The sequence below is a fragment of the Coenobita brevimanus genome, chromosome 96 (assembly GCF_032717465.1).
Source record: "Coenobita brevimanus isolate Jiangsu-jjx chromosome 96, ASM3271746v2, whole genome shotgun sequence".
In the NCBI taxonomy this organism is placed as follows: Eukaryota; Metazoa; Arthropoda; class Malacostraca; order Decapoda; family Coenobitidae; genus Coenobita; species Coenobita brevimanus.
This window is the reverse complement of record NC_137049.1, coordinates 31,289,260-31,303,434: the sequence shown is the minus strand read 5'-3', so window position 1 is coordinate 31,303,434 and position 14,175 is coordinate 31,289,260. Positions and strand designations below refer to the sequence as shown.

The 14,175-nt window shown below is 45.8% G+C and overlaps 1 protein-coding gene across 1 annotated transcript in view; it reads left to right on the top strand.

Annotated features, from left to right (window-relative positions):
* Nucleotides 1-14,175, top strand: part of LOC145413547 (plexin-B-like) — an 889,679-nt gene that overhangs the window by 816,571 nt on the left and 58,933 nt on the right. The window contains exon 10 of the mRNA XM_080283243.1: nucleotides 3,625-3,767. Coding sequence (XP_080139369.1) covers nucleotides 3,625-3,767 — 143 coding nt within the window. The remainder of the gene's footprint in view (nucleotides 1-3,624; nucleotides 3,768-14,175) is intronic.

Below are 14,175 nucleotides of genomic sequence, written 5' to 3'. Positions count from 1 at the left end.
CCTCTCCTCCCCTCTCCTCCTCTCCTTCTTTGTTCCCCTCCTTTGCCCTGTCTCTCCACCTTTTCCACTGTACTCCCTTGCTTCTTCTCCTTTGCGTCTTTTCCTCTTCTCAACCCTTTCCTCTGCCCCCCCTTGCCCCCTCTGCCCCCCCTTGCCCCCTCTGCCCCCCCTTGCCCCCTCTTTCTGCCCCCCCTTGCCCCCTCTTTCTGCCCCCCCTTGCCCCCTCTTTGTCCCCCTTTTCCTCCTCTTTCTCTCCCCTCTTGCCATCTCTTTCCCCCTTTGCCCCTGTTCCTCTCCCCCTTTGCCCCTGTTCCTCTCCCCCTTTGCCCCTGTTCCTCTCCCTCGTTGCCCCCTCTTCCTCTCCCTCATTGTCCCCTCTTCTTCTCCCCCCTTGCTCACTCTTCCTCTCCCTCCTTGCTCACTCTTTCCCTTTCCCCCCCATCTTTGCCGACTCATCCTTTCCCTCCTTGTCCCCTCTTCTTCTCCCTCCTTGTCCCCTCTTCTTCTCCCTCCTTGTCCCCTCTTCTTCTCCCTCCTTGTCCCCTCTTCTTCTCCTTCCTTGTCCCCTCTTCTTCTCCCTCCTTGTCCCCTCTTCTTCTCCCTCCTTGTCCCCTCTTCTTCTCCCTCCTTGTCCCCTCTTCTTCTCCCTCCTTGTCCCCTCTTCTTCTCCCTCCTTGTCCCCTCTTCTTCTCCCTCCTTGTCCCCTCTTCTTCTCCCTCCTTGTCCCCTCTTCTTCTCCCTCCTTGTCCCCTCTTCTTCTCCCTCCTTGTCCCCTCTTCTTCTCCCTCCTTGTCCTCTCTTCTTCTCTCTCCTTGTCCCCTCTTCTTCTCCCTCCTTGTCCCCTCTTCTTCTCTCTCCTTGTCCCCTCTTCTTCTCTCTCCTTGTCCCCTCTTCTTCTCCCTCCTTGTCCCCTCTTCTTCTCTCTCCTTGCCCCCTCTTCTTCTCTCTCCTTGCCCCCTCTTCTTCTCTCTCCTTTTCCCCTCTTCTTCTCTCTCCTTGCCCCCTCTTCTTCTCTCTCCTTGCCCCCTCTTCTTCTCCCCCCTTGTCCCCGCCTCCTCTTCCTTCTTGCCCACTCTTCCTCTTTCTTCTTGCTCTCTCTTCCTCTCCCTCTTTTCCCCATCTTCTTCTCCCTCCTTCTCCCCTCTTCCTCTTCCTTTTTGTCCCTTCTTCCTCTCCCTCCTTTTCCCCTCTTTTTCTCCCTCCTTGCTCCCTCTTTTTCTCCTTCCGTTTCCCCTCTTCCTCTCTCTCCTTTTCCCCTCTTTTTCTCCTTCCGTTTCCCCTCTTCCTCTCTCTCCTTTTCCCCTCTTCCTCTCTCTCCTTTTCCCCTCTTCCTCTCTCTCCTTTTCCCCTCTTCCTCTCTCTCCTTTTCCCCTCTTCCTCTCTCTCCTTTTCCCCTTCCTCTCTCTCCTTTTCCCCTCTTCCTCTCTCTCCTTTTCCACTCTTCCTCTCTCTCCTTTTCCCCTCTTCTTCTCTCTCCTTTTCCCCTCTTCATCTCTCTCCTTTTCCCCTCTTCATCTCTCTCCTTTTCCCCTCCTCCTCTTCCTCCTTTGCCCCCTCTTCGTGCCTCTTCTTTTCCCCACTTCCTCTTCGCCTCCTATTCCTCTCACATCTTCTCCCCTTTCCCATTCTACCTGCTTACCACTTCGTACCTTACCGTACCTTGCCTTACCTTCTTACCTTACTGTGCCTTACCTTCTTACCTTACCTTGTCTTGCCTTTTTCCAGGCCATACCATTCCATAGCCTCGTGGCACTTGTCTCCCATTTATCCCCTTTGCCCCTCTCGACTAATTCCCCTCTCCACCCTTTTGATCCCAGTCTCCCCCCCCCCCTTTGCTTTCATCGCCCCTGCTCTCATTTCCTTCTCTTCTCCATTTTCTTCTCTCAGTTCACCCACCCCTGCCTTCCTTTCATCTCCCTTTCTTTCCGCCTCCCATTTCCTTGTCTTCTCCCTGTTTTCCTTATTCGTCGCTCTTCTCCGCTCCTTTCTCCACTCCTCTCGCCTTTTCTTTTTTCATCTCATTTGCTTTCCCTTTCCTTCCCCCACTCCCCATTTCCCGGAACCTGTGTAAAAACAAGTGTTCTAATATTGCCAGCCATTCATCACATTCTGTATTGTTAAGACCAGGCCATCAATCTGTCTGTCAGGATTACAGCCCAATAGTGTTTTTGACTCACTGTGCGGCTGTCGTGTGTGTGTGTGTGTGTGTGTGTGTGGGTGAGTGGGTGGGTGGGCGGGTGGGCGTGTGGCGCTGTATTTATCGATTTCTATCTGTCGTTCTTTTCCTTTGTCTGTGTAATCTATTCTCTCTCCTCTGTTATCTGTCACATGTTCCTACCTGGCTGTACCCTTTCCCTTGATAACTATTACATCTCCTCCCTGCGACCTATCGGCTTGCCTCTTAATATTGAATCTTTACCTTTTCTTTCTCGCTCGCCCTCATTTATTCACTTTGTCTTCCACTCCTCGGCTGACTCGTGAACCAGGCTTCTATTTATGCTACATTGGTTAATCGCAGCTCTCTCTCTCTCTCTCTCTCTCTCTCTCTCTCTCTCTCTCTCTCTCTCTCTCTCTCTCTCTCTCTCTCTCTCTCTCTCTCACGCACGCGCACGCACTCCCCCCCCCCCCACACACACACATATTATCACCTCTCTCCCGTCGTACTGCAAGTCCCTTAGCAACTCACGCAGGTGGCCTCTGACTCACCCACATAACTCGTATCTCCTCACTTCATGAACCTGTTACTCTTCAGTCAGTCTCTCTGCCTCGTCAGCTTGTCTCACTCTCCCCCCGCTGACTCTCTCATGTCATTTATTCATTCTCCTTGCCTAGTCTAAGTTCTTAAGAGTTTGAGTAGCCCAAGTGGTTTTAGAAAATGTTTAGTCTATATGTCGTTTGTAGTATTTAGTAATAGTAATATGCATTTATCTTGGTATATTAGAGAAGGTTTCTGTTAAAGACCTAATGTAATGTTATTTTGTCTTAACCTCATATGGCTTTCTTTATTTCACCTGTCTTCCCCCTCACCTGTTGACCACGTTACTTGTCGTCCTCCCTTCATCTGCCTTTCTTTACTATACCTATCTTCTTCACCTGTCTTCTTCTTCACCTATCTTCTTCACCTGTTGTCCACTTTACCTTTCGTCCACTTCACCTGTAATCTGTTTCACCCATCTTCCACCTTTGTATCACATCTCATGCGTTACCTGTTTTCTGCTTCACCTGTCTTCCATATCACAAATATTTGCTTCCTATTTTCCACTTCACCTGTCATCTTCACCAGTCTTCCACTCACCAGTCTTTCACTACGTCTTTTACTTCACATGCCTTCTGCTTCACCGATGTTATACCTGACTTGCCACCTACATAATTTGTCTTCCACACGCCCTTCTCTTGCATGTGTTTTACTTCACCTGTTTTTCACATCACCTGTCTTTCTCTTCACTTGTCTTTATCTTCACCTGTCTTTCAGTTCACCTGTCTTTCAATTCACAGGCCTTCAATTTAACCTGTTTTTTTGCATTTCCAGTCTTTTACTGTAGTTCACTTGCATTTTACTTAAGCTGCCTTTCATTTTTCTTCATTTAACGTGTCTCACCGCCGCCTACCCCTTCCCACCTCCAGCCTTCGCGGAGCTACAGACGGACATGACAGACCTGACAGCGGACCTGGAGTCGTCTGGTATCCCCACTCTGGACCACCGCAGCTACGTCATGAAGGTCTTCTTTCCCGGAGTCGCCCACCATCCCATCCTCGACGACCCCAAGGTACAGTAGGAGTGCTGTTGTTGTTGTACTGATGACATTTGTAGTAGGTAATAGTAAGTCTGATCACATAGTTATTAAATGGGTACTAGGATAAGCAGAAGTGGGTTCATTTTCTCTTGTATGATAATGATTGTAATTATTATTTTTTTCCTTGTATAATCGACAGTGGTTAATAATTAGATAGGAAACTTGCACTCTAAGACACTGCAGATTTATGTAGCTTGGTAGGGCATTTGTACTGTAGGACTAGGGAATTTGTACTGTAAGACACTTGTAAATTTGGTAACTAGGTCGGGAAGTTGCACTGTAAAAGTCCCTGTGACTTAAATAACCTTGAATTCTACTTCTCAAAACGTAGGTAAGTGCCATTCATTGCACTGCGTCATAAAATCCCTGAAGGCTATAAAAATCCTGTACTGTGTGTACTATTTCAACATTATATAATTTGTCACCAAATACAATGAAGTACGTTATTGATCCTGTTCAGAATTGAGACGTGCAGGATCATGGAGAAACTACGCTCAGGGCCTGTCATATAATTTTTGAGTTGGGATATTATTATTATCTACCACGATAGCAAATTGGACTGGCGTAAGGTGAGGAGAGAGGGTACTGAGGAACAGGGTGGTAGGGAAGTGATGACTGTGATTGGAAAGGGCGCGTCTGGCAGCAAGAAGGGAGGTAGAGAAGGATATATGAATTGAGGAGGGAGGTAGGTAAAGCTGTGTAAGGAGGGGAGAGGTAAGTAGGTAGGAAAGGGTGTGTTAGGAAGAGAGGGAAGGTTAAGTGAGGGAGGGGAGAGGGAGGCAGCAGGCAAGTAAGCAAGTAGTATAATGACTAGAAGCCTTCCAGAGATGGCTAGTATATCCATCACTCTGAGTCCCAGATTAAAACTCGGCCATTAGCTGTAAGCGGGGGATGAGGAAGATGCATATTCATACTTGGATGGAGGGGAGAGGAGGAGTCGATGTTTAGAGGGGATGGAAAGGTGATTAGTCATTTGAGGGTAGGGCAGGCGTAGATATTATGAGGGTTAGACATAAGGCGATACTTATTTTAAAGGAAAGTACAGTAATTTGGGAATGTATTTAAGGACTGGAAAAGCAGTGTGAAAACTGAGAGAAGTAGGAGGAGGAGAGGACAAGGGAGGTAAATGTAGAGAAGAGTCGACATGAGAAGAGCAGTGGATGTTAATGAAAAGTCGTAAGTACTCGGTGCGTTGAGTGGCTGATATTGTTAGATACTGTGGATAAGAGCTACGGCAATTATGTTACATCATCCGAAACCATGGATGATATGCTGTGAGAGAAACTATTGTTAAGTTTCTATTTAGGATGAGACATGAACAAGACGATGCTGAAGACTGGCTTTGTGCGAGGAAGTGAAGCAAGGAGGCTGGACGGAGCCGTGTCAGAGCTAATTCGGTGCTGCAGTCCATAATTCCCCCTGCCGATGTCTACTGCTGATATTTAATCCTCTTCATACTGTATCGCCCCTGCAGTAAAGGGATCACCACCTATCCATAGTGCTTTAAATAGCAGTATTAGAATTGGTAAAGTAGGTATTGTGTGGGTTCTTGTTGGAGTTCAGTGCTAAAAATATAATGTTTATTTCGGTAGTTTATGAACGAAGATGAATAGAGTACGGGAGTGAGTTAAAAAGTCCCTCGGAAGAACTGTAGTTAGGAGTGAATTGGACGAGGCAGTTTGACTGACACACTAGGAGGGTACTTAGGCAGAAAGGATGCAAGAAAGGAAGACTGGCAGATGAGGCTGGGTACTAGGAATGCAGACAGGCAGATAAGAAAGGGGACAAGTTGCAACGGGTAGTTGGAATGTACAGTTAACTGGATAAGAAAGCAGACAGTCAGGTAAGAAGGAAATAGGGAGGATAAATGGGTAAATAGGAAATCAAAGATTGTACGTAAGAAACTAGGAAGGTTGTTAAGTAGGTCGGAAACATCCAAAGGAAATAGGTAACTTGGAAACTTAGAAAACTGACAGGAAACTAGGGGGACAGGTAGGTAGGTAGATAGGGTACTAGAACAAGTCAGGAAGGTAAACGAGGAGGTAGGTAGGTGGGGAGGTACGTATGTAGGAAGCTAGGAAAATGGGCAGGCAGATTAGAAATTAGGAAGGTCTTTAGAATATTAGGAAGACAGGCAGTCAGGAAATATACAAGGAAGATAGGCTGACAAGCAGTTACTGTAGATAGAAAGTTATAACAGACTGGTTTGAAGGGTACAAGTAAGGCAGATGGATTGGAAAAAAGAAACGCCGGCAGGTAGGTAGAAAGCTGGGACAACAGGCAGGTGTGCAGAGTACTCGGAAAGGCAGAAAGATAAACAGCAGAGACAGGCAGGCAGGAAGAGAGCGCCAAGGAGGAAGAGGAGTATGGGCGTGTCACCGAGTGTGGCGAACACAGGCCATTACTGGTAGTGTGTGGTGTTATCTGTGCCACTCGAGGTGAGGCGGTGCAGGCCAGGGCTAATGTGGCCCAGAGTGCTTTCACGGCTAGATAACAGGGCTGGCAGGAGCGGCGGGCAGGGAAAAAGATGGGGAGAGTGAGGGAGGGCCAGCAGGGACAGGATAAAAGATGGGTGAGTGAGAGAGAGCGAGGAGGGACAGGGTAAAAAGTAGGGAGAGTGAGGGAGAGCCAGCAAGGACAGGGTAAAAGATGGATGAATGAGAGAGAGTGAGGAGGGAAAGGGTAAAAGGAAGGGTGAACGAGGGAGAGGGGGGAGGAACAAAGTAAAAGATAGAGTGAATGAGGGAGAGGATGAGGAAGAAAGTACAGGAGAGTTGTATGCATAAATGGGAGACGGGACAAAAACTGAGGAGCAGGGTGAAAGATAGTGTGGATAATGGAGAACAAGGAGGGACAGGGTAAAAGATGCGGTGAATGAATATAGGGAAGAAAGACTGAAGAGGGAGAATGAGGGGATACAGGGTAGATGGGGTGGATAAGGGAGAATGAGGAAGGACGGCACAAGATGAGGTGAAAGATTGAGAGCGAGGAGGAACAGAATTGAATAAAAGGTGAGTGAGGGAGAGTGAGGGGGGACAGGATAGTAGATGGATTGAAAGAGGAAAAAGATGAAACATTAGGAAGAACAGGCAGAGTAAAGGATAAGGCAAAAGAGAAAGTGTGGAAAGACTTGTTAGAAAAGTGAAAGAGGGGTAGGAAGGAGGGGCAAGGTAGAAGATGGGTATGTCGGTGATTGAGCAGCAGGTGGGTGAGAGTATGCTGTGGAAGCAGGATGAAGATAAGGTGAATGAAGGAGAGGAAGGTGGAGGAGAATAGATGATGATGATGTAGGTGAGGGAGGAAGGGTAAGATGGAAAATAGGGTAAATAAAGGAGACAGGAGAGGTGTAAAGGTCTAGGTTAATGAGGGAAGGGGAAGAGGGGTAGGAAGGAAAATATGCTGAATAAGGGAGAGGGAGGAGGAGCACGAGGGAAAGTAAGATGGATGAGGGAAGGGAGGAGGAAGGAGTAGGGAGAGAGACAGGCTAAAAAGGTGGGTAAATTAGAAGAGGAGGAGGAGGGACAGTCGGGATGATAATAGTGAATGAGGTAAAGGGAGGAGCGACAGAATAGAAGATACGGAGAATTAGAGAGAGAAATGGAGGAGGATAAGAGGTGATGCACGATAAAACATATGGTAAACTAGGGAGGGGAGAAATACATACAAAATGGTCAGGTAAATGTTGAGGAGATAGGGTAAGACAGGGTAATAAAGATCGGTAAGATGTAGAGGGGGTGAAGATAAAGGAAGGGTGGCCGTAAAGAGAACTAAAAAAAAAAAAAAAGGTGGACTCAAGAGGGAGGAGGAGGAAGAGTGGCAGATAAAGGTAGGGTTAATAGGATGAGGGATGAAGAGGATGAAAGATGCATCAGATGAGGAGGAGAGAGGACATAAGATAGGGTCATGGAAAAAAAACAAAAAAACAGGATGGATGGTAAATATGACTCTAATAAAGAGACTGAACAGAATATTAGGACGAAGTGATACACAATGTGTAGGAAGGAGTAGATTTTCTAGGAAACAACGTGCTAAGTGGGAACAACAGAAAAAAAAGTGGGAGCAACGGGAAAAAAATAAGCAGACCAGAAAAAACGGGGAGAGGCACGAAAATATTGAGAAAAAGTATCCCAAGAGAAGAGGAAATTCACAAGCGGGAAGAGGGACAAGAAAATATAAATTCATAGAGAAGGGTGACATTGTTAAGTATGGGAAAACTGATGAGACGAGGAGGGAGAGAGACAAAAACAAGGAAAAGTGTACTGAGAGAAAGGGAAAAATAATAATTGGGTGATGGGACAAGAAAAGATTTTGAAATATAGAAGAGGGACTGTGTTGGGTAAGGGCAGACGAGTGTGTGTTGGAAAGGGGGCACTGGGTACGAAAGAAGGGCAGGGCACGGTGTAAAGCGAAGAGGAGTGATAAGGAGTACTTCAGGCGAGAGAAATTGAGGGTGGAGTGAACTGAGGTTTGGACTGAGTGGATGCAGTAATGGGAAAGTGTTTGTGGTCATAGAGGAAGGTGAGGTATGGGTGTGAGGTGAAGGTGAAGTGAATTTAGGTGTAGAGGAAGTGTATATGGTATTAATGGATATAGAAGTACAAGATCTGTATTGTGCAAAGCAGGTCTATAAATGTAGATGGTCATAAAAAAGGTTGAGTGTGAGATTGGGGCTTAGGCGTACAATATAACTGGGATATAACTTACTGCCGTGAATGTATAGGTAATAAGTGTACGTGTGAGTATGGGTAAGTGACTCAAGTAACCTTTGTAGATATTGTCAACATCCACTCTATATTGCTATATCCTTTCGACGACAGTGGCACTATCTTGATTTTTAACGTGGATTTTAAAATTCATGATGGTGTCAGTGTCGACGAAAGGATATAGCAATATAGTGTGGAGTAGACAGTATCGTACAAAGGTTAATATTTGGGTCCGATATTTGTGTAAAGTTTGCCTGATGTCGAGGTGTTAGTGTCTGTTCTGATTTAGGAGGGTATGGTGCCGGGTATAATTTTAATTGCAAGTAAGGTGAGGGTTTGTGTATGAAGTGATAGTGGCCTGGGTGCTGCATAGGTTTAAGTAAATGTGGAGAGATTGTTGGATAATGAACATACAGGTATATATATGGATGAGGGAGCAAGTGCAGGTGTGATCGGTGATTGTGTGTGGATGTGTTGATATGGCTATAGCTGTAACTAGAGTGTGTGTAAGTATTTGGTTGCGAGTGCTGATGGTGGTGTGTGGTTCTGGATATAACTAGTGTGTGTGTGTGTGTGTGTGTGTGTGTGTGTGTGTGTGTGTGTGTGTGTGTGTGAGGATGGTGGATACGGGTGCACCAAAGTGGACTAAGTATGGTAGTGAGAAAGTCTCTTTAAGTGCAAGTAATAATGTAAGAGTGGGTAAGGATGTAATTAAGCAGAGTGGAGTTAGTGTGGGTGTGAGTAGCGGTTTGTGTTGTCATATATAATTCTGTGCACAAATAGTGATGATAATCCTACCGGTAGTTGGAATAGTGAAGAGATGTGGATGAGGACGTGAGAATGTGGATCCAGGTAGTTGTGCCAGTTTGGGTGTGATGTCGGTGAGAGCATGTGGATCCCAGGTGGTTGTGTAAGTGTGGGTGTGAGAATGTGGGTGGAGGTGGTTGTATATGTATGGGTGTGGATGTGGACGCGAGAATGTGGGTGGAGGTGGTTGTGTGTGTTTGTGGATATGGGTGCAAGTGGTTGTGTAATTGTGGGTGTGGATGTGGGTGCAGGTGGTTATGTAAGTGTGGGTGTGGATGTGGGTGCAGGTGGTTGTGTAAGTGTGGGTGTATATACGTGGAGTGAGGATGGATGTGGGTGGAGCAAGGCAACCTGAACATAAAACCAAACTCCCATTAATCGCGTCCAAAGGCTTCACCCCACTTAGGGTATTAAAAGGTTTTGTTCGCCTTGCTAATTATTCCCTAGAGATGCTCACGCCCTCTCCATCTCCCTCGCTATCTCTTCTCCCCTTTCTCTCACACACTGTATTTTATCGTTGGTTATCTGTATGTACCTATTTACTGAAATTATGCTTAACACGTCGTAGGGTATACTTTCGCATACCTCGGACGTACGCAACATACATGGACTGTACACAATACAGATTTGTGTAGCACATACGAACGTACACAACACGCATCGTTACAGCATGCACGTACACTCGACGAAAGTACATGGACATACAGGAGACATTTGCAGAACATATTTAAACACACACACACACACACACACACACACACACACACACACACACACACACACACACACACACACACACACACACACACACACACACACACACACACACACACACACACACACACACACACACACACACACACACACACACACACACACACACACACACACACACACACACACACACTCACACACACACACACACACACACACACACACACACACACACACACACACACACACACACACACACACACACACACACACACACACACACACACACACACACACACACACACACACACACACACACGTTTTACCTTGCCTCCTCCTTATTTTATTAAATAACTATCCAAATCATTTTCCGTGAAGTACTGTGCCTTTTCATCCCCTTTTCACGTTCCCTGTGGCTTCTATTATGCTTATCGTATACTATCTCTGTACCTTTGTTTTTGACCACCTTTTATGGCCTTTCTCCTTTTATCACCTCAGTCCTGATCCCTTTTTATTTTTGTTTGTACATTTCCTCTCTCCGCCCCTCGTTTCTCTTTAGTCTACTTCTGTCGTCTTTCCCCCCCCCCCCTTTAATGCCGAACTGTTTCCAACTTCCAGAGTACTTCCTCCCATGCATATTTACTTTCACATCTTCCTTTCCACATCAGTCCGAAATTCATTTGATATAACTATTCTCCTTCTTCATACAAATGTCCACCTTTCACGTATAATACAAATATATTCTTAAGTACTAACTTTAATGCCAACTTTCACGCATTCTTTTTCCCACATCCATCAGTAATTCATCCTTCAGTTCTTAAAAATACACACCCATCATATTAGACTGCTAAAACCAGTATAGTGGGAGTGGGGGGGAGGTTCATCCTAGGCTATTGTCGCTTGTAACACGCTCCCACAAACGTCGACCCCAAGCCAGTTCTGTTCCCCTGATCTCCATTCCAGTTCCACATTTTTTCCCCTTTGGAACAAGATCACCATCCTCTCTAATACAATCACTAGTCTTCACCAGCACGCCCTCCAGCACCCTTTCTGTCGCATCTTCTACACCAGAATCCAGTTTTAGCTTACCCCCCCCCACACACACACACACACACCTGTCCTTCTGTCCTCGCCCAACTGCATCCACACCCACACCACGCTTACATCCACACCAGCACCTGCATAGACACCCACAGCTGCATCATGAAGTGAGGTGAGGCATGTAGTGAGGAGCAGAGAGGCTGGTGAGAGGGACCCCGCAGACTAACGACCTCCACTATCATCACAACACCCCGGACCCATTTGCTGACTGATAAACTGGACGCGACGGGCCGGGGTAGGAGGGGAGAAGATGCCTGCAAGCTTAGTCCCATTAGTATGAAAGATCTGTCCTAAAGTTGCATCAAATCGTCGAAAGATTGTATGAGTTGTCCTGCAGTTATGTAAAATCGTTTAGAAGTTGCAAAAGCTCTCCTGAAGCTGAAGTTAATCGTCTGAAGGCAGCAGTAATAGTTAATAAAGAGTATCATCGTATTCATGCATTTAATAGTGGCTGCTCTAACGCCCATCACTACATCAGGCCGCCCCTCGCCTGAGTTAAGGTCATCTGGAGGTAGCTAGGAGAAAAATGTATTGCAGGGGTTTAAGGATGGACAGACAGACAGACAAACGCCAGGGCAAGTGGGATAGCAAAATGAGCAGGAGGGGATGAAGTTATAGTGGAGAGAGTAAAGTGGGAGTGATAACGACAACAACGCGACAGTTTTTACATCCTTTGATGGGTAGTGGGGTTGAATGGTTGAGGATAGAAAGGGAAACTTGTAATATGGGACGGTATGGGATAGGTGCATAGTAGAAAAAGCGGGAGAAATAAAGGGAACTTAAAAGAGGAGGACTGGATTGGGTGAGTTTAAGAAGGGAACAGGGAAGTAGATAGAGGGCAGAAAGATAATGGAAGCAAGCTAAGATGGAGGAGGACTGGGCAGGGAAGTGTAAGAAGGGAGTGGAAGAGTGAATGGTGGTTGTGGTGGTGGTGGTGGTGGTGGAGACTGTTATGGTGATAATGGTTGTAGAAGTACTAGTTAATTTGAGGGGGGCGTTAACCGATTTTACATGAGAATGCGTCGGAGGGGAGGAGAGAGGTTTGGAGGAGGGAGGGGGAGTGATTATTGCTGTACAAGGAATGGGAGTGGAAAAATTGGGATATTTTAATAATGCGTGAGGGAGGATGGCTTGGTGTAGCGGGGAAGGAGTGGTGCTGAGCTGTAGCGAGAGGGTTAGAGGCTCTTGTATTGTAGCCATCCTGAATGAACACTGGAATGAGGTGCCATGGGAAAATTTGAGTCAGTTATGAGAAACATTAGGAAAGCCAAGGAGTGCCGAGTATAGGAGGAAAATAATTACCCTCTTCACTAAGATGTCATTTTTTGTTGACTGAGTCTCAAGTTGATATTTATTCAGCGCAAGGCACATGAGTTGACATTCCTTGCTTTATATGAAATCATCTATTTTTGGGTTAAAATGAAATTGCCAGGTGGTAGACTGAAATGAAAATGTCTGGTGGTAGATTGAAATGAAAATATCTGGTGATAGATTAAAATGAAATCGTCCTCTGCTAGGCTAGTTATAATAAAGGATACGTCACTACAGTATATGGGCTAAAAGAGAAATGGCATACTATTTAAATCATACCGCTGGTGCTCCATTCCTCCGCCTGATTCGCATTCATCCGTGTCAGACTTAATCACTCCCCGGGGCGGCCACTAAGTCAACTATTATCAGGTGAATCCGATGCGACCCGCCAGCGATCTAATGCAGCCTCGCAATCCACGTCTCACCAATCAGACCTGGCCGAGTGCATTATCATCCCGACCGTCATAAATTCACTATTAGGGGACAGGGAAATGAAGGACTTGTCTCAATTTCCCATCCCGATTCCTCTCCCTCATCCCTATCCTGACTTCAGTTCTCTATCTATATTATATTCCTATCATTTGTTTGACGTCTGTACAAATTTTGTCATCGTCATCGTTGTCGTCGTCATCAGTCGCCAGTCACCAGTCAATCATCCATCATCATTATCATCATCATCATCATCATCATGATCCATCACAATCATTATAATCATCCGTCATATATCATCCATCCATCATTCATCATCTTGGCCTTCTTTCCCCACTAAAGGGTGGGATGAGGTAGGATTCGAAAATGATATCTGAAATATTACTAAAGTGGGAGAGTAATACCGGTATTTCATATGTAGTTTTCCCCGCTTTCTAAATCGTGCTCACCTCTCGTGCCAACCCCTAGCCTACCTCCTCACCCCTATCTTCTCAGGCCTTTCTCGTAAATCATCAGTTACCCTTCCTAGCTCGTTCTCAGTCTCTCTCGTAATCAGGACTCATCTCCTCAATTTAATCATCTCTCACTCTTATTTTCTCTTTCATTTCGAACTAGCTTCCCTACCCTTGAAAAGCGTTGCATTTCGTGTCTTCCATCATCCACTCACTTGATGTAGTGCTGCCTACTTCTTCCTTAGCCTTTATCATTCTTTTTCTGTGCCTGCCCTCCTCTCTTCCTATTTCTCCCATCTTTTATGTCACTTCTTATTGCTTTTCTTTCATTTACAGGTGGCTTTACATTGAGTGACAAGCCAGATGGTTTACTGTAAGCCAAGAAACCATTTACAGCGCTGGGTGGTAACCATATAACCAAACCATTCGTGCTCCGTACATGTCAACAAGTTGGTTGGTGGAGGGTTAGTGCCCCTCCCCGTAAAACAAATAACTCAAAGTCAAATGGCCACCCCTTACGGGATTATGGCGTCGGGCACTAGATAGATAGATTTCTCCTTTCCATTTCTTTCTTGCTGGCTTCTCAGTGGTACTACACAACCACCAGTTATCATACAACAACCACAGTGAACTCACCGCATCAGAAACGACCACACACACATTAACCACAGTTAAACCACCACAATTGCAATCACCGTTGTCATCTACCACAAAACTGACCATAACCACACAATTAAACCACCACAATTGCAATCACCGTTGTCATCTACCACAAAACTGACCATAACCACAGTCACAACAGTCACCTCAACACTTTAATTCCACAACAGTCCTAACCTCCACCTTGTCTTTATTGCCTTTATA